The sequence below is a fragment of the Rana temporaria genome, chromosome 11 (genome assembly GCF_905171775.1).
Source record: "Rana temporaria chromosome 11, aRanTem1.1, whole genome shotgun sequence".
In the NCBI taxonomy this organism is placed as follows: domain Eukaryota; kingdom Metazoa; phylum Chordata; class Amphibia; order Anura; family Ranidae; genus Rana; species Rana temporaria.
Genome location: NC_053499.1, coordinates 32,674,860 through 32,696,130, shown reverse-complemented (window position 1 = coordinate 32,696,130; position 21,271 = coordinate 32,674,860). Strand labels below are relative to the sequence as shown.

General features: G+C 43.2%; 1 protein-coding gene across 3 annotated transcripts in view; it reads right to left on the bottom strand.

The window, feature by feature from the left end:
- Positions 1 to 21,271, bottom strand: part of MPPED2 (metallophosphoesterase domain containing 2) — a 250,940-nt gene that overhangs the window by 142,403 nt on the left and 87,266 nt on the right. For all 3 annotated transcript variants that reach the window (XM_040328332.1, XM_040328333.1, XM_040328334.1), the window contains exon 3: positions 19,211 to 19,392. In XM_040328332.1, coding sequence (XP_040184266.1) covers positions 19,211 to 19,392 — 182 coding nt within the window. The remainder of the gene's footprint in view (positions 1 to 19,210; positions 19,393 to 21,271) is intronic.

Sequence of the window (21,271 nt, the reverse complement as noted above, 5' to 3'; positions counted from 1 at the left end):
TATTGCTGATTCTCCTCTCTGAGCACCATATGCAGCTGAGAACAGAAGGTACAGTATGTGATCACTTACTGTATATATAAAAGGGGGAAAAAATGTATTCATGCCATTTTTGTTAAGTATATACATTAATGTTTTGCTTTTCATTTAAATTTTATACTCAATACATTGTTTTTCAAGGTGAGGGTTTATATATACTTTAGGCTGGTGCCATAACTGCTGCCCTAGGTTTCCTGTTTTAAGGTAGCTCTCCTTTCTTTTGCTGCATCTTATTGAACTGTCCTTGCTTAATCTTCCTAAACTGTGCAAATCAATGGACACACACAGCCCCATAACCTAGGATAGCAAAGCACTCTCCTGCTCCTACCTTCTCCAAGCTAAAAGACTGGATGTAGGCTAGGTTCACACATGTCTGAGGCCCCGTACACACGTCCGAGAAACTCGACGGGCAAAACACATCGTTTTGCTCGTCGAGTTCCTTGTGAAGCCGCCGAGGATCTTGGCGAGCCAAGTTTCCCCATTGACTAACGAGGAAATAGAGAACATGTTCTCTATTTGGCTCGACGAGTTCCTCGTCGGTTTCCTCGGCCAAAAGTGTACACACGACCGGTTTCCTCGGCAGAATACGGCTCCCATCGAGTTTCTAGCTGAATTCTGCCGAGAAACTCGGTCGTGTGTACGGGGCCTGATGCGAAATTCCCCTCAGTTTTCACTGCAAATTTCCAAAGCATCTGTTGAGCTGCGATTTAGATGCAGTTCAGATGCAATTTTTTGATGCGGGCAGCCACCGGAATCTTTAACATGAGCTGGTTGTTAAGGAAGGCGGGCCACTGCTTCCTTAACAACAGATGACTCATCAGCTAATTGTAAAAAAACATTGCTGGCAGTAAAAAATTGTGACCTCTTCGGATCTGATCTTTTAAGGGGAACCCTGCGCCAAAAAAAATATGGCGTGGGTGGGGGCTAGCGAACGAACCATACCTCCTGAACCATACCAAGCCACATGCCCTCAACACTGGGGGGGTGTTTTGGTGTCCCCCCACCCCAAAGCACCTTGTCCCCATCAACATGGCTGTAGGGGTTTGCTGGTAGGGTGCTTATCCGGATCTGGAAGCCCCCTTTAACAACGGGACCCCCAGATCTTGGCCCCCATATGTGAATGAGTAGAGGTACATTGTACCCCTACTCATTCACCAAAAAATGTGTCAAAAAGAAATAAAATTACAGAGACTGTTTTTGACAATTCCTTTATTCAAAAAACAATATCCCCCTGGTGTAGATCCATCATCAATTACGACGCCCGCCACCACTGCTGACCCGAAAAGGCTCCCGCCATCTGCCTGCCCCTTAGCAAAAAATAGCTAAGGGGTGGACCACTTGGCAATGTCACCTGGTGGCACCGCCCCGTTGTGATGTCACCGACACAGCATGTACCGGTCGATGGTAACACAAGAGGCGGTGCCACCAGGTGACATCACAGGGTGACCCCGAACCATAATTATTTAAGAACTGTCAGACAGCAGAGCAGGCAGACGGCATGAACTTCGACTTTTTTTTCCTGCTCAGTGGTGGGCATCATGATTGGCGATGGATCTACACCAGGGGACATTGTTTTTTTATTTTTATAAAGGAATTGTCAAAAACTGTCCTTGCATTTTTTTACTTTTTTGGTGAATGGGTAGGGGTACCCCATACTCATTCACATGGGGGGGGGGGGTCGCAGGATCTGGAAACTGCCCAGTATAAATGATAAAATGGTTTACTGGTCAGTATTTTTACCTGCTTAACCACAGAGGGTTTAGTAATACTATAAGGCCCGGTACACACGACCAAGTTTCTCGGCAGAATTCATCCAGAAACTCGATCGGAGCTGTATTCTGCCGAGAAACCCGGCCGTGTGTACACTATCGGCCGAGGAAGCCGACGAGAATCTCATCGGGCCCAATAGAGAACATGTTCTCTATTTCCTCGTTCCTCAATGGGAAAAGTTGGCCCGCCGAGATCCTCGGCGGCTTCACAAGAAACTCGACGAGCAAAACGATGTGTTTTGCTCGTCGAGTTTCTCGGCCGTGTGTACGGGGCCTCACAGATGCATGAAGCTTCATGCTCTGATAATAAGATAAGGGGGTTTGTCACGATAATTATTACAAGTTAGTTTGATACAGACCCCACCCCTAGAACGTCAGACACTTTTCAGAGGGGAGAAATCACAAGTTATGCCCTGTGCACACAGTAAAAAGTCCGCTGGGAATTGGGGGGGGGGCGAGAACCTGCTCGGTAACTTTACCCCTATACACAACAGAGGTTTTCCCGTCTGGAAAACTGCGGTGAGAGCTTTGGCTGGGTCTCCCGGCCGTGTGTATGCTCCAGCGCAGTGTTTCCCATAGGGAAAAAGACCGCCGGGAATCGCGGCAGGAAAAAGAGAACATGTTCTCATTTTTCCTGACAGGATTCCCGGCGGTTTTCCTGCCGGGAAAACTGCCAAGGAGCATACACACCAGCAGTTTTCCCGGCCAAAAGCTGTCATGGCAGTTTTCCCGACGGGAAAACTGGTCGTGTGTACAAGGCATAAAATAGTTTTTCTTCTAGCACTCTACATGAAATTCTCGGAGTCTCTGTGCATATGATTACAAGCCATTTTACATTCTCTCCATGTTATCCTGCTCTGCCTCTGCAGGGAGCATATAGCAGAACTAGGAATGAAAATCTCTCCATGTTGATTGCAGGACATACTTTCCATTTTTAGCATCGAAAACAAAAGGAAACGGTTTAAATTATCAGCATCCCAGAATAGTATACAAAATACAAACTAGGAGCTTGCGGGCAGTGTTCTCTGGGGGAGGGGAGCATGCTGGGAGCATAATAAAGAGCGCTGTGATATATACACACACATTTCCCTCGTATATCAGCCTCTGTACAATGCACACACACATTTCAATCAGGAAGTAAAGTCCGTCTAGTTTCCTGGCAGAGAATAATGCATGAGCTCAGTTTCAAAGAGTCCGTGAATGAGGTCTTGAAAGCCACTGCAAGGAATGATTTTAATTGCACTAGTAATCATACTACACAGTAAGAGGCTGCAGAATGTTCTGCAGACCACTGGGATCAGGCAGTAATGAATTGCAATCAATGTATTTTGGAGTAAAAACATTTATGCAAGAAAAAAAACTAAAAATTAAAAGCAAAACAGATAAAAGGGGGGAAAAAATCAACATGTAAACAAGCAATGATAAAAAATTAAGCAAAAAATAAAAAAAAGAGAGAGAAGAAAGGAAAATAAAAAAATACACAAAAAGATAAGTAACAAATAGAGTGAGAGGCTACAGGATGTTCTGCAGACCACTGGGATCAGGCAGCAATGAAATGCAATCAATGCAAAAACATTTATGCAATAAAAAAATAAAAGCAAAACAGATAAAAGGGGAGGAAAAATCAACAAGTAAACAAGCAATAATAAAAAATTAAGCAAAAATTTAAAAAGAGAGAGAGAGAAGAAAGGAGAATAAAAAAAAAAGATAAGTAACAAGAAAAAGGGAAATAAAAAGGTGAAGGTCAAGGGAAAAGCAAAGGAAAGAAGAAAAGTGGGTTAAAGGAACGGAAGGGAGGAAGGGTAAAAATAAAAAAAAACAAGAGGAAGACAGGAATATAAATGAGAAGAATGGACAAACTTTAAAAGAAAGGCAGGAAAAAAATTGAAAAAAAAAAAAATGAATTTATAAAGATGAGAAGAGTAACTGATGGCCATAAAAGAGGGGCCAATTCCGTTCTATGGGACTCATATGCAACGAGCACTTTTATATAAAGCAAAACCTTATAATTTCCCCCTCTTACCTTAAAGTGATACTAAAGCCTTGTTTTTTTGTTTTTAATAAATAATAAACATGTTATACTTACCTGGTCTGTGCAATAGTTTTGCACATAGAAACCCAGATCCTCCTCTTCTCGGGTCCCTCACTGACACTCCTGGCGGGTGCCCCCAGCAAACAGCTTGCCGACCTATAGCTCTGTGTGTCTATTCACACATGGAGCTTCAGTTCACCCCGCCCAATGGCTCCTGCCAAAAGCCAATCAGGCAAGGCTCTCGTGGACATCGCTGGATCGAGAGGGGACTCAGGTAAGATATAGGGGGGTCTGGGGGGCTCTTGCACACAGAAGGTTTTTTACCTTCATGCATAGAATGCATGAAGGCAACGCTGTGTCCTGGCCTAGGCTAACAAGGCCCAGGCCTAGGGCAGCACTTTGCAGGGAGGCAGCATGGAAAGTGTCCTTGCTGCCTTGTGCTACACTGTTGGTGTAATGCAAGCTGTTTCTAATTTTGACTGTCTTATCATCCTGGACCACAAACCTTCCTCCCTGTGCTATGTTTTCTGCTGTGCCATTGGCATGGTTATATCTTCGTAGGCCTCGTACACACGACCAGTTTCCTCGGCAGAAAATTGGCTTGTCGAGTTCCTCGACAAGCCTAACAAGAACTCGACAAGGAAAATTATGTGTTTCGCCCGCCGAGTTCCTCGGTCGTGTGTACGAGGCCTAAGTCCTCTCCATAAAATTATCAGAAATTTGTGCTTAAAGTAGAACTATAGGCAACACTTTTTTTTTTCATTTTGGATAGAGTAAGGGAGGGTTAGAGCCCCTGTCAGTTTATTTTTTTTTTACCATCCCTGTCCCATTGCAGATATTTCCCTTCACTTTCTGCCCCATAGCCAAGCAGGAAGTGATAGGAAATCTATGCAAATTAAAGGAATCCATGCCCCCCACCCAGGCATTGAGAACTAGTGTCCCCACTCAAAAATTTCAGGGTGGGTCTTAAACAGAAAGGGGTGTGGCATTGACAGGAAGGGGGTGGGTCATATTTAAATTAGGGGGTGTAGGAGTTTAGTCAGGCCTAGGGCAGCACAAAACCTAAATACACCCCTGCATGAAGGTAAAAAACCTTGTGCCTTTACAACCACTTTAATTGCTTGGTTATTCACCAAATAAATACTCAGACTCCCAGCAAATCCAGAAGTGTTCTGTAGTGATCTGCTGTTCCCACGTCACCCTCTTCTCCAATATCATTGGTAGCAAGCTGTATCTTTCTGGTACTTGAAGCTGGCTGATGATAGGCATGCACCGGTTTATCAGGGTTTTCAAATGCAAGAACCATAAGGGTGGTCCCCGTGTGAAAGCCCTGTAGAGTACTCTAAGGCCTCTTTGAATTCCTGACATGGGTATGCCAGGAGGCAACTTAGAATGTCATTCTTGCCTAGGTGGGAACTCTGGAAGTGCAGGGAGGAAAAAAAGGCAATGATTAAATAATGGAGTGTGTCTATGGGAATGCTTGCCCATTCTTCCAGAAGCACATTTGCGTGTAAAGGCAGTCATCCCAATACTTTTGGTAATATAGGCCCAGATTCACAAAAGAGATACGACGGCGTATCTCCTGATACGCCGTCGTATCTCTGTTTTAGGGTCTTCCTAACTATGCGACTGATTCATAGAATCAGTCACGCATAGTTAGCCCTAAGATCCGACAGGTGTAATTTAATTACACTGTCGGATCTTAGGATGCAATACCTCGGCCGCCGCTGGGGGGAGTTAGCGTCGTAAACCAGCGTCGGGTATGCAAATTAGTGGTTACGGCGATCGCGTTCGCTATGTCGCTGCTAGTCTTGTTTCCCGTCGCAAAGTTAGTCGTCGTTTTTGCTGCCCAAACTTTACACAGCACACGTATGTGCTGTATAAAGTATGGCCGTCGTTCCCGCGTCGAAATTTGAAAATTTTTTGTCCTTGCGTAAGTACGCTACGCACGTCGCCATTCGAAAAAATGACGTCACTTCGCGCAAAGCACGGCGGGAATTTCAAAACGGAGCATGCGCAGTAGGTCCGGCGCGGGAGCGCGCCTAATTTAAATGGCACACGCCCCTTTGAATTACGCGGGCTTACGCCGGAGGCCGCCAGCGTAAGTTTTCATGCAAGTGCTTTGAGAATCAGGCACTTGCAATGAAAACTTGCGGCGGTGTAGCGTATACGTTACGCCGCCGCGATTCTACGTGAATCTGGGTCATAGTGTATACCTCATGTTGGTGACATTAAAAAGATTAAAGAGACTATCACGTGTGGGGGGGGGGGGACCCTAAATAAAACCTCTTTACAAAAGAAGACCCATAATACTTGTCTTTCTAGTAGGTAGCGATTTTGAGCTTCCTGTCTTCAAGAGCTCAAATTCGATTGCACCCCCTACTTACCCGCTGGTCTGCACTCACACTGTAATTGCTCCAGTGGATATGTAAAGTGTGCTTTTGAAGCGAACATCAGTGTGTATATGGGTGCTTTATGCAACCCCTGGAACACCACCATGTACAGCTGCTTCATAAAGCAACTATACCAACGTATGTTCTGAAAAGCACACTATTTCTGTTTTACGCAACCCCCATACACTACTGTATACACTGCCTCTTCTAAAGCATCTTAATGGATGGCCGTACGCGGCAGCAGTGGGTCCTGGGGGTGTCATTAGTAAGGCTCTGCACGCCTAAGTACATGAAGCCTTATAGGTTGACTCAAACCCTTATCACTGTCACTTTCCCCGGCCAGCTCATTTTTCACGCACATATGGAGAAAGATATAAAGAAAGGCATTAAATGATTAAAAAATAAATCATATATTAAATACCGGTACTATCATTATATATATATATATATATATATATATATATATATATCAACCGCATACAGACAATATTATGTTCCATTGACCTTCTTTACAATTTGAATACAGGTGCACTTTGAACGTTGCTTTTTCTGCAGCACCATATCCTGCTTTTCCATTTTATTCTGATATCACGGTTAAAAAAAAAAAAAGCAAGAAGGCAAGGTTAAGATGAAGACAGAGCTAGTGAGGGGGCATGGACACCAGCAGACAGAATACGTAAAAGAAATGAAAGTGGCTAACGGCCTAAAATTGAATTACACAGCCTGCTAATCTTTATGACTGCACGCATTGAGCGCGCTCCCCTCAGCCGCACAGGACTTGGCCTGTCTCACCCCTGAACACACACTGGGTGGGATTAGATCAAACATACCACATAGGCGGCCCTGGCAGAGCAACGCGCGCCAACAGCTGAACTCATATTTATTAACCATTACCAGAGGTGGGGAGACACAGATGTTATGACTGGGTAGACGTAAAACAAAGCGCGGACAAGGCAGCCGCATACTTCTGTGGTGTAATCATGAGAGATACATTGCTACTGGAACGAATGACATTACGTTGTTCCATGCTGGCATATTATCATATCAATTCTACACTAGAGGAACATCGACTTTCTGAGATGGGAACCGAGGACATGCCAAAAACCCACACAAAGAGAGAACACCATGGGGATTATTTACGAAAGGCAAATACACTTTGCACTTGAAATTGCACTGAAAGTGCACTTGGAAGTGCAGTCGCTGTAGATCTGAGGGGTAGATATGAAATGAGGGGAAGCTCTGCTGATTTTATCATCCAATCATGTGCAAGCTAAAATGCTGTTTTTTATTTTCCTTGCATGTCCCCCTCGGATCTACAGCGACTGCACTTCCAAGTGCACTTTCAGTGCGAATTCAAGTGCGCTTTGCCCTTAGTAAATATCCCCCATGTCTAAAAATGAATCCAAACTGGTTGCTCCAATATTCAACTTTCTTGCAGACTTAATTTGTCTTGAAAAGCAAAATATATATAAATAAAATACCTCTAGTGCCCTCACACTATTCACGTTGGGCAGGTTTGCCCAGCAAAGTTTTAATGCAAAGATACGTCAATTTGCCTTGTCTCCTATAGTGCCAGTTAACATCACAGCGTTACATGTTGCACTTTTTTCTGAGTGGTGGGATGTGACACAAACCATCGCTCCACAATGCCGCTGTGGTCAGTAGAACTTAAAGGAGTTGTAAAGTCTCAAGGTTTTTCACCTGAAGCCTCGTACACACGACCGGTTTTCCCGGCAGTAAAACTGCCAGGAGAGCATTTGGCCGAGAATCCCGGCCGCGTGTATGCTCCCTAGCAGTTTTCCCGTCAGGAAAACAGCCAGAAATCCTGACGGGAAAATAGAGGACCTGCTCTCTAATTTCTCGTCGGGTTTCCCTGCAGAGTTTTTCCTGCCGAGAAAACCGGTCGTCTGTATGCTTACCTGTCCGAAGGTAAACCCCGCACACGCTCAATAAGCCTTCGACGCATACGCAGTAGCATACAAGGCATAGTGTGAGGTGTAGTAAGATGGCGGCGACGGCATCGAATGTGACGAGCGCCGGCTCATCGTAGTCGATGACGTCACAGCATTCTTGCCATTCAAAAGAAAAGCTTGCCTGGAATCCTGTCAGGAAAACCGAAATTTTTTTCCTGACGAGATTCCCGGCCGTGTGTACAGAACTTTAAAGTGGAGTTCCACCCAAAAATGGAACTTCCGCTTTTCATGATCCTCCCCCCCCTCCGGTGTCACATTTGGCACCTTTCAGGGGGAAGGGGGGAGCAGATACCTGTCTAATACAGGTATTTTGCTCCCACTTTTTTATCATTAATGTACAGTTGCATATTAATGTTGAATATCAAGAAAAAGAAAAACTCCTTTACTTCACTATTTTCCCCCTTGTAAGCAACTGAGATTTTTTTTTTTTCAAAAATAACTCCCTACAAAAAAATAAGAGCCTCTTAATGCACACCTCCCTGATGGGCAGAGGGCGGTGAGCCTGAATTTTCAGCATCTGACACTCCTAGGTACAGTATGTTGGATGCCGGCGTCCCCCACAGCATGGTGTGGTTTCCTCGTCAGCCTCTCAATACAGGACACAGCAGGGACCTAGAGGCTGGTGGGAGGACAAGGCATCCGACACACCCAGGGGTTTGTTGGATGCTGAAGATTCTGTAGTCACCAAAACTCTTGAAGACAAACTCATTGCCTGCTGGAAAGGTAAGAGTATTATGGGTCTTCTTTTGTAGGGAGGTTTTATTCCCCCCCACTTGATAGTCTCTTTAATTATTTATGAACACCAACATAAGGTATATGGGGGTGGCAACTGCATCTTTTGCACGCTCCCAGATGCTACAGTGGCTGAAAAGGGAAGTGTGTGTGTATTTGTGAAGCCAACTTACTGATGATAGTGATTTGGGTGGCTACAAAATCATCTGATCATTTCCACAGTCACTGAACATACCGGTAATACTCCCTGTGCACGATTTACTCTGGAATGTATCCCGGGTTCCGCTTTCCCACTGGTGGGGCCAGGGCAGACATGGTAGATGTCGCTGGGTAGACCAGAGAGTGCTCATCTATTGCCCCCTAATGTAATAGCAATAAATTCAAGTAAAACAAAAATATATAAAATACAAAAGTTTACAAAAAAAAAAAAATGTGCATAAACCCATGCATCAGGTTCACTGAAGATTGCACTACACGTTACAGATTGCTGTGTGTGCCAGAGTAAGAGAAATGAAACTTCCACTGTCCGGACCCCCCCCCCCCGGTGGGAAGTAGATACCTGGCCATGACCTCAATGCCTGCCAAATCCCCCTAAAAAACATGTCTGCATTAGTCCCAAGCTAACATACGGACAAGTCCAGAGAAGACTATACAGCTCACCAACGCAGGCGCGGTACTGCACTCAATCGGCTCGAAGAAAGCCAAGGTAAACACAGGCCGTGAACTGGCTCCTACATGCTCCTCTGATCTAAGCTTCTTCTTCAGTAGAGCTGAATGGGAGGGGTGCATTATTATGTTGTATATAATTTAATTTCCACTTCTTAGGTCGATATACTGTACATGTAAAAGAGATCAAAATGAAATAGGTGTCCAGGTTGGGGGTTTTCCCTTGATTTCCCACATTTGGTAAAAATATTACATTTTAGATTTCCCTTACTTTCTTCTTTCTTTTTTTCAAACAGGGCCAAGAACCGTTTTAGACTTGGGTACAACCGCCATGTCAGCTCTCTGTGCCCCACACTGCCAGGAGAATGCAATGGCTCTGCAGGAGGAATTTTTCCATCAACACTGAGGCCTCGTACACACGACCGAGGAACTCGTAAATGAAACATCGTTTTCCTTGACGAGTTCCTTGTTAGGCTTGTCAAGAAACTTGACAAGCTTTCTTTGCGGACACACTGTCAAGACCAAATCTCGTCGTTCTCAAACGCGGTGACCTACAACACGTACGACGGCACTATAAAGGTGAAGTTTGATTCCACTGGTGCCACCCTTCTGAGCATGTGCGGGTTTCTAAGCATACACACAAACGTGTTTCTCGTCGAAAACCAGCCTGACGAGGAACACGACGAGGAAAAAGAGAACTTGTTCTCTTTTTTTCTCATCGAGTTCCTTGACAGTTTTCTCGATGAAAAACATACACACGACCGTTTTCCTCTGCAAAAAAGCTCTGCCGACAAGTTTCTTGATGGATTCTGTCGAGGAAAACGGTTGTGTGTACGAGGCCTTACTGTTTTGATGCAGGAATCAAGCTATTTTCTTGCAATTTTCTTGCTTGTCATACATTATCAGATGGCTGCAACCTGGGGGCAAGCGAGACTGGAGGCGTTTTATAAGAATCTGTTGCTGGCTGTGATCGATCGTTGAACACTGCCTAGATTTATAATCAGAATCTGTCTTGTACCTTTGGCATACTACTGCCCTCAGTCCTCTGCCTCTGACCCCTGGTTTTCTATACTCACTAATATGATCAATTAGCTGTTGCACCATCAAGTGTCTCCTGTGGCAGCCGTGGGGGGGGGGGATCCCTTTGGGTAACTCTCTTTGTGCTATTTGGTGTTCCATCAGGCTTTCATTGATATTTATGGTTGACTCCTCCTGAGGAAGCGGTTGTAGCCGCGAAAACATGTAAGGATATGAGGATCACGTCAGGATATACATCGCAGCTCCCCACATTACCTGTGGGGTTTACTTGCTCTTTGTGAACCACCTGTACCAATTATGCATGGTTATAAGTAACTATTCATGTACCTATGTACAAAGTGTTTTTAATCATGTCTTTTTCTTAATAAATCATTGTTTTATTCTTACTTTGGCCTAACCCTTGGGTAGCGAGATAGTCCTCAACTTATAGTGTCGGGGGGCATGTTTGGAGCAGCCCCAGGCACCCCTTTTTCAATATCTTACTGCAAAGGATGATGCTACCCGCCTTTACTTCTAGATCAAACTGGATTGAGGCAATACTTCACATTGGCCATACATATATCACTTTTCTGCAATCAGCCAGAAAACTGATTCCCTCATTCACACAATCGAGGTGGATGGAGAAATCTTTCCCACAGTGTCATTGTATTCTGAGACTCCCCCGCAGATTAACTGCAGCGTTGATTGAAGAAAATGTTTCCAACAAGCCAGTTTGTCATTAAATTGACTTCTCACAAATGGGATTGGCCATAGATGGATCAAAATTTGTATGGTCCCTACTGAACGAGCCGAATTTCGATCCATGTATGGCCAGCTTTTCTTCCATTTTAGGTCCTGACCAGGGCTATCTGGCAGGGGTGACTGGATCTTCAAATACTGGTTGATTAGCCAAAGCCTTTGCCATAAAAAGGATTGAACATATTTGGATCTCACAGTGTTTTCCAGCTGTTATCCAGGAGTTCACCTTCAATTAACGCAGAAGACATCTTCAGTCCATATGCAGTCATGAATCATGTGAATGTTTCCCCAACAAGCATAAGGGTGAATTTGTGTTACAGTACGTGTCAAATGCTGCTTTGATCTGCCGTAGGATGGTGGGTCTGTAGAGGAAGTGAGCTTTGCTACAGTCTAATCATATAAGTGAACACAGACCATGGCCAGGGGAGAAGTGAACTGTAAGATGATCCAGACTTGGTAAAGACGTGTTCCCTTTCTTGCAGGTCACAACAGATCAAATGAAAACAATTATTTAAACTAACTGTGTTTAAAGCGGTTAACAATCGCCAAGGTCAAGTGACTGCGGAGTTACAAGGCCCAAGGGGCATGTTCATATGAAAACAATGCAAATAAATTATCTTGCAGACCTTTTCAGTCACTAAGTGACCACAAAGGTCATTCTGTGTGCAGTCTGAAAACTTTTATGCAAAACCAGTATAGATTATTTATCAGACGAAGAGAACCTTCTGGATTCAGCGGAATGCCAACAGCCTACAGTCTGTATGCTGGCAGGAGCGATACTTGTATCAAAGACAAGATGCACAACTTGCGTTTAACATTCTAAACGATGATACATTTTGAAGAAAAAAAACGTGATGAAAACAGGGTACGTGTACACAAGAGGGGGTCTAGCTAATGTGCATCCAATCCCAGCATTTTCAGGTGCCCAGGAGGCAACACCCAACCCACAGCCAGCAGTCTGTCAAAATCTATGCCTGGAATGCAGGAATTCTGGGTACTGGGTTTATGTCCCTTTACGCATCTGGCTCTAAACACGAGAATCACTCAGTAGAGCATCCAGCCACTTGACTTCCTGCACCTCTTACGCATCTGAAATGCCAGAATTTGACATACATGAGCTAAACACCAAAAGTGCAGGAGGCATTGGAATGACAAACCCCAGTGTGTTCTAACTAGAGATGAGCATGGGTGTCCAAAAGCCTTGAGATTGGGCACCGTCATCTTGAATGTGATATCAGCAGTAGAGATGAGCTCAGGAGTGTTCAGATGCTCTTCTAAACCCATGTGGCCGAGCCCACCAGGAAGCTGTCACCTGTAATGGACCAATCATCTGGGGCAGGGGCATTCTACACCCCGAAGTTGTGTGTATACAAGAGGCGTGTATATTTGCAGCTGCGGTAAGGGGAATGCAGATGATTGATCCATTACAGGTGACAGCACTTCTGGGCCATGTGGGTTTGGAAGAGCATCTGAACACTCCTGGGGTCATCTCCACTGCTGGCACCACATCCAAGATGGCAGTGGCCAGTATCAGGGCTTTTGGATGTCTACACAAGGAAGGCCGCTACAGATAAATGACATGCAGAAAACACAGTACGTTAAGGCAGGACTTCAATTTTTTTTGAACTATGGAAACAAGTACAATTTTTTTGTTGGTGTCCTCTCCCACTTCATGAATTCTCATCTAGGCAAGGATGACACCACTTGTTCTGACCCCAGCCTCCTGAGACACATAACACACCCCAGGAGGCTGCAGGACCAGTCTCACTGCACTGCGCGATCTCATACATGTAAAATGTGTAGCTGACTGTGATTCATCAGGAAGTCACAGCCATCTCCCATATCCCAAATGGCTGTGCCAGGGACCTCCAGCAGTGAGAAGAATCGTCTTTGGTGAAACAGCACTGGAATTCATGGACATTAAATAAAAAAATATTAAGAAATCTTTGTGAAGTTCCTCTTTAAACGTACTTATAACATTATGGGACGACCTTTGTTGAAATGAATGGTCTGGTGACAAGGTCCCTTTAATGAGACTGGGTTGGGCTGTGGGTTATCGCCTTCCACAGCTTTTGTCATGCAAAAAAAACAAAAAAGAAAAGGTAATTAGATGACCTCTGGGGGGAAAAAATAAATAGATATATTCTCCTCAACTGATGTACAGTGCACCTTTGTTAAGAGATGTTACTTTGTGTGGGGGGGGGGGGGGATAAAGGTACGAAAGAACACATAATTTGGCCATATTATTTGCATATTAGGATTGCTGCCTTAATAGCACTGTTATTGATTGCTTTGTGTAGGCTTCACATCTGCTTTAGAAGCACAGGCAGTGATTTCCCCATTCATATCCTCTTATTGAACTTTAAGTCCCATGTCGTCTTGCCACAAGCAAGTATTGAACATTATAAGCTTTTTCCAAGGCCGTTTTTTTTTTTCAAGTTTTTTTTTTTTTTTTAACCAAAAAGTGATCTTTGGTATACTTGATTGTCAGTAAATGTGATATTTTGTTGGTGGATATTTGATTTGACATAGATGTGTCATCTATTATGCACATGATGTTAGAAATGTAAGTCAAGCTGCATATTTTTCCTGTATAAAAGCATCACAAAAAAGCAAATTCTCTTTAAAATTCCATCTTCTAATATAGACAACCAGAGATGGGAGGAATTATCTCAAGCATGTGAATATTAAAGATAACTTGTCACCTTGTAAAAGGTATAATGCTACCTGGCAAAAATTATATTAGAAAATAGGCTTCAAAATGTGCTTGTAATATTATATATAATTATTATTGATAATAAAAAGATCCACTGCTATCCAGTGTCAGCTGTAAATACATGTAAAATGTCTTCAAAGTGGAATCCCTAGAGCTCAGCACCCATATTACAATTGGATTGTACAATCCGGGGGTTTCCAAGCTGGATACAAACTGACAGGATAGTTTTGGTGGCTCCTCATAGTTTTGTTGAATCCAAGGTTTCATACACATAGGCGCATGAGGGCATATAATGTAAATTATGGGTCTGTTTCTATGCCTTGGAGACACAGCTGCTGCATACAACCACCCTTAGTAATGAGTGGTTCTAGGTGGGTATTGCCGTACTTGCATAAACACATGCACAGGTGTATATCTCTGAATGCAACTTGTGCGTGCCCAGGGATTGAAGCCCACGGATACTGTGATCCAGGCCTTCTCATCCCCATTAGTGCCTGACCTTCCCTTTTTTTTACTGCTCATCTTTTCTGTCTGTTTTTCACTAGTTTTTCATCTGGCTAGGGTCAGTGTCACTACTGGTAGCACGAGGCGATACTTGGACCCTATAGAGGTTGCACAGGCAGTCCAACTCCTCACGAATGGCACATCAATACGTGTCATTGCCAGAAGGTTTGCCGTGTCTCCCAGCACAGTCTCAAGAACATGGAGGAGATTCCAGAAGACAGGCAGTTACTCTAGGAGAGCTGGACAGGGCCGTAGAAGGTCCTTAACCCATCAGCAGGACCTGTATCTGCTCCTTTGTGTAAGGAGGAACAGGATGAGCCTTGCCAGAGCCCTACAAAATGACCTCCAGCAGGCTACTGATGTGAATGTCGCTGACCAAACAATCAAAAAAACAAACTTCATGAGGATGGCCTGAGGGTTCTACGTCCTCTAGTGGGCCCTGTGCTCACTGCCTGGCACCGTGGAGCTTGATTGATATTTTCCATTGAACACTAGAATTGTCAGGTCTGTCACTGGCGCCCTGTGCTTTTCACAGATGAGAGCAGGTTCTACCTGAGCATATGTGACAAACGTGAAAGGGTCTGGAGAAGCCGCGGAGAATGGTATGCTGCCTTTAACTTCATTCAGTATGACTGGTTTGGTGGTGGGTCAGTGATGGTCTGGTGAGGCATATCCATGGAGGGACACATAGACCTCTACAGGCTACACAATGGCACCCTGACTTCCATCAGCTTTTGGGATGAAATCCTTGGACCCTACGCTGCTGCAGTGGGTCCTGGCTTCCTCTTGGTACACGACAATGCCTGGCATCATGTGTCGAGGCCAGTTCCTGGAGGATGAAGGAATTGATACCATTGAATGGCCCCCACATTTGCCAGACCATAATCCAATTGAACACTCTGGGAAATTATGTTTTGGTCTATCCAACGCAGCCAGGTTGCCCCTCAGTCTGTTCAGGAGCTCAGTGATGTCCTGGTCCAGATCTGAGAGGAAATGCCCCAGGACACCATCCATTGTCTCATTAGGAGCATGCTCCGATGTTGTCAGGCATGCATACAAGCACGTCTTTGAATTCAGCCCTCTGTAGGTTGATAATTTTCATTTTCGTCAAACGATGTGGGATTCTCTCGTTCCTAAAACATTACTAAGTCCATATCAGTAGAGATATCCAGCATGATATTCTTCTCCATTGAGATCTGATGTGTTTACAAAGTGTTCCCTTAATTTTTTTGGAGCAGTGGAGATATATATATATATATATATATATATATATATATATATACAGTGTATCTATCTATCTATCTATCTATCTATCTATCTATCTATCTATCTATATCTATCCATCTATCTATCTAGATATATATATATGCAAACTCCAAACTCAGAATACATGCATGGAGCCTTTTCATTCTGAGATTGCCTTTTATTCACAGCATTTCTAGGAAAGGCTTTCTGCAGTTCATTTTGCACCTAGATAATCTCTACCTGCCCTTGGCCACCATAATGACAACATATAAACCCTTAAATAAAATGGGTTAAAATAACCATCAGCTTGGGTTGAGGGAGAGGTATGGTGGACACAGCACAGGTGCTCCAGGAAGCAGATGGGAAGTGAGAGGGCGATGAACACTACAGAGAAAATGTCACCCATGCCATTTTGTTCCTTTTATTTCACCCACCTTCTTAGCACCGCCATGTCTACTACAGACTGACAGACCCTGCTTATAAGTTAGTAATGAACAAAATCAGCCAAGCATTACACAAGACATCCACTGGCTCTAACCACAATAAGATCGAGTTTGCCTTGACCTGGAGTGACAGCATCACAAATGAGTTGGAAGCAATGGAGACGGCAGAATTTAGTTGCACAATCCCGCCAAACATGAACATTTTATATTAAAAATGACTCAGCACTGCCGGCAGAGCGTATCCAACATTCATCCTGGCATTTATAGGGCTACCATGCTTAACAATGCATATAGTAGTATGTTTATCTTTTGAATGGTACTGTTTCTGTAACAATACAGGTCAGTGTTCCCACGCTGTCCAATCTACTGCAGTGTCACCTACTCACCTTGGACACAACAGAACAAAGTCCACCATAAAGAACATGTCAGTAGATGGCTGAACCTGGCTGCATTGTAAAATAAATAAATAAATAAAATAATAGGCCAATTCACACTAGATTTTATGTACTAGGCCTCATGCACACTGGACTTTTTGGACGTTTTTACAGCAGCCAATTTTGGCTTTAGGCTCCATGCACGCTGGCAAAAAAAAACATTGATTCTACAGGCGTTTGATGTTTTTTTTCACCTGCCTGTAGAGGCACTTCTATTTTATCCTATGGGCTTTTGCACATTATGACAACTACAGGCATTTTCATACTGGGACATTTAAGCCCTTTACACACGATGGACCCCAAAAGACGAGGATCGGGGCCACTCTGTGCAAAACGAGCTGCACAGTGGAGGTAAGTATGACATGTTATGTAAAAAAAAAAAATATTCTAACCTTTAGTGTCACTTTAACTGGGTGTGACTCACATCAAGGCTGTACCATACCATCTGTGTATAAATGCAGTGATTCAGAACGCCGCCTGTATCCCATGACCACGTCCCCTTCAAGACGAAACGTAGGGAGGCGACGTTTTGACGTCAGCGCGCTTTGTGATCTGACCCGGAAGATACGGGCTGTTTGTTTTGAGTGCCGGCTGGCTGAATTTTACTGGATACTTTATATCTGCTGATTTGATGTAAGTGCAATTACTTTTACTACCTATTAAACCTGAGGATTTTACACTATGTAAGTCCCTTCTTCCTTCCCATATATATTCTGTGTGGGTAAGAGGCAGTGTGTGATCTTGGTGGAAGTGCCTTTCTCATCACTTTTTTCCTTTGGATGTTTTGGTGACCATTTTTACTTGGGAGACCATTTATCATGAACTTTCTTCCCCATCTGGTGGACTTTATATTGGATTACGGTTCATTCACGATTGTACACTGATTCTTTATATATTTCACTGTTTATGAATTTTTCATTTATTCAATGCATTTATTTGATTTATACTACTGTTTTTAGTATATTCACTTTCAGTCACTATACTATTCATTTGTTTACTTCTTGGTGTTGTTTTCAGCACACATCGCCATTAGGCCGAATTAGCGCAACTTTTTCTGTTTATAATTACACTTTAACTTTTACAGAGGGGAGTGTTGTTAAGTGCAAAAAACACCTATAAACTCTCATACATTTATAAACTCGACTTAAGCTCTTTATACCACGTTTTTTCCAGCTAAAATGCTGACGTTTTTTTTTTCTGCTCCTACTGTGCATGGAGCCTCAGACGTTTCTTTCTACAGTCAATAAACCATCCATCATGTTATCCTATGTGTTCATGCACACATAGGCTTTTATCAGCAGTTTTTGGCTGGGGAGTTTTTTGGCTTTAAAAAATACTCAAAAGTAGTGTGTTCTGAGAGGAGTTTTTCAGCTGTGATAAATGCCGATAAACGCTCAAAAAACTGACATCTCATGAGTTACTCTGATGGGGGCATCTGATATAAGGGAACACTCTGATGGGGACATCTGATATAAGGGAACACTCTGATGGGGACATCTGATGTAAGGAGGCAATCTGATGGGGGTATCTGATGTAAGGGGGCACTCTGATGGTGACATCTGATGTAAGGGGGCACCATGATGGGGACATCTGATGTAGGGAGGCACTCTGGTGAGGACATCTGATGTAAGGGGGCACCATGATGGGGACATCTGATGTAAGGGGGCACTATGATGGGGACATATGATGTAAAGGAGCACCACGATGGGGACATCTGGTGTAAGGAGGCACTCTGATGGGGTCATATGATGTAAGGGGGCACTCTGATGGGGACATATGATGTAAGGGAGCACTATGATGGGAACATCTCATGTAATGAGGCACTCTGAAAATTTACAATATTATTGAAATGCTATATAAAAAAAAAATTTTTTTACATAATGTCTACACACATACTAGGATCTGTGTCATAAAACAAAAAGGGAGATTTGGACTCTGCTGGAAGAAAATTTACAGAAAAAAACCCTAGTTTTTAATTCAATACCCCACTTTACACAAACCAAAAGCACTCTATTTTCAGCTTTGTGACTGTAATTTTCAGATCTCATCGGACTCAACTGAAAATAAGTAACTTTTTAAAAATGAAGTATCCTTATTCCTGGTGTGTCAGTTTAAATCCACATTTAGAGCTGTGCAAAGGCAATGGGAGACTACCCCATCCATCGGCCACCCACAACCAAAATATCAATTATATGTAAGCGTGTCCTTTTGATGCAGACCTCACTTACTATGCACAAACACATTTCAAGAATTGAATTAACTGTACAAGAATGTTAACCAGCAGACACGGTTATTTGTGTTTGTACAGCCTAAACACAAAGAATGTAAAATTGTCACTTCACGCTCTTAATTCACCTTTAATTGCAGATTCATCAGCTTCTGAAGCAGAACACAGAGAAGAATCAAGTGCTTACATTCAATTAGAGGACAATGAGAGAGATGGCCAAAAAAAGAGGTTAATCAGGGTCACTAACAAGCAACAGATCCTTACCTAACCAGTCATTAAACTTCTTAACCTCTGAAGGCAGGCCCAGCTCGGTGAAATCACCCGTATGCAGCAGAATGTCCCCATATGGCATCTGGATGCCATCTGTCCTGGAGTGTGTGTCAGATACGCAGACGAAACGCGTGTGGCCGGCTGGTTTGGGAGTGTCATAAGGGATGGGGTCTACCCTGCAGCAGAGATAATTAAACAAGTGTTACAAGTTGGAAACACAACAGATGTATAAGCCTGGAAAGGAGAAAGTCAGATGTACAATGAAAAGCAAAACAGAGCATTTACATTTCAGTTCTGGAAAAATTGTATAGAAAAGTGACATGGCATGGGTGAAAAATTAAAAGCCCAGTTCCAGTAAAACAAATTTTATCTATCTATCTATCTATCTATCTATCTATCTATCTATCTATACACACACACAGTATATATATATATATATATATATATATATATATATATATATATATATATATATATATATATATATATTACTAATATAAAGATAGATAGATATTACTAATACACACATGCAAATACAATATATGTTATATATATATAATAATATATTACACACACACACACACACATTATATAAATACATTTCACTGAAAACAATACTCTATCCAATTATTAATATACTATTATATTAATATACATATACTAGGTATATGGGGTAAAGGATCTGTGCTTTGGTTTTGATCAGCCAGTAAGGTGTGGAATATTTTCCGGCTCTATAATGGTGGCTTTAAATGGACCTCGTGGGGTTTACAAAAAAGTAAATAAGTTCTGTCACAATTTTAAAACAACATGGAAAAGATTTTATTTACCATCCTTGGATGGGATTCTTTAAAACAATATGTCACAGTTTGATACAAAATGTAGTCAATGATTCATGCTATGAACAATCTAAGGTTAAAAGCGGTCCCTCAAGGTTCAATTTCGGGGACCATTACCCCTTACCTAGTTTTTATAAAGCCAGGACATAAAATCACAGAATCCTGGTCTGCAGATCACACCAAGTCATATAGTAGAATAGGGGTCATCCACGTTATGTCAGTTTACAAGCATTAGGCCTTGTACACACGAACGGGAATCTCGGCAAGAAGCAGTTTTCTTGCTGGTTTTTGCCGAGAAAACCGGTCGTGTGTACGAGGCTTTAGACAAACGGTGTGCCAGTGAAAGTGCGCCTCAGCCATAAATGTTATTTCCATTTTTGGCATTCATAGTTTTATTGCTAATTGGTGGATTACATTCAGCTCTTATTATACCAACAGATGCACACACAAAGTTTGTCCATATTGTTTGTGCAAGGTTGAGCCATTGGCGGTGTTCAGTGGTTCAGGTCTCAGTGCAGAGACGCCGGGGGACAGATGCAGCAGGGGGAAAAAAATTCCCATACGTCTCTTTTAAAGCAGAGGTTCCCCCGAAATATTTTTTTTTAAAAGTCAGCAGCTACAAATACTGCATCACGCCCGCGATGTTGTCAGCCGAGCTTCAACCGCCGCCATCCTCGGTTAGGGAATGGGGAAGTGAAGCATTGCGGCTTCACTGCCCGATTCCCTACTGCGCATGTGCAAGTAGCGCGCCTTGCCGTCACTGGTCCCTGCTCTCTCCTGTGAACAGTGTATTTCCCAGAAGACAGCGGGGGCTGCGGGTAGAGGCGTAGCTGCCGCAGTACCGTATTCCCAGAAGTGGGTGCAAATACCTAACAGGTATCTGCACCCCCCTCCCCTCTGAAAGGAGCCAAATGTGACACCGGAGGGGGGAGGGTTCCGAAAAGCGAAAGCTCAATTTTTGGGTGGAGCTTCGCTTTAAGTTATGTTCTAGCTTTCCAGTGTAGATTAAATCTGTCCCGTTTTTTCAACCTTCTAAGTGTCCCATTTTGTAACTAATGCTGGCCCTAGACTTATTTCATTCAGTCTGCAGGTAATGCCAGCTGTCAGAATATCCAAACAATGCTAGCAAGCTCTGATCGGCTGTTGACAGATTTCTGCTCTGGCTTCTTCAATTTTCTTTATCGAAATATGTTGGGTGGAGTGGCGCCCTTAGGGCCAC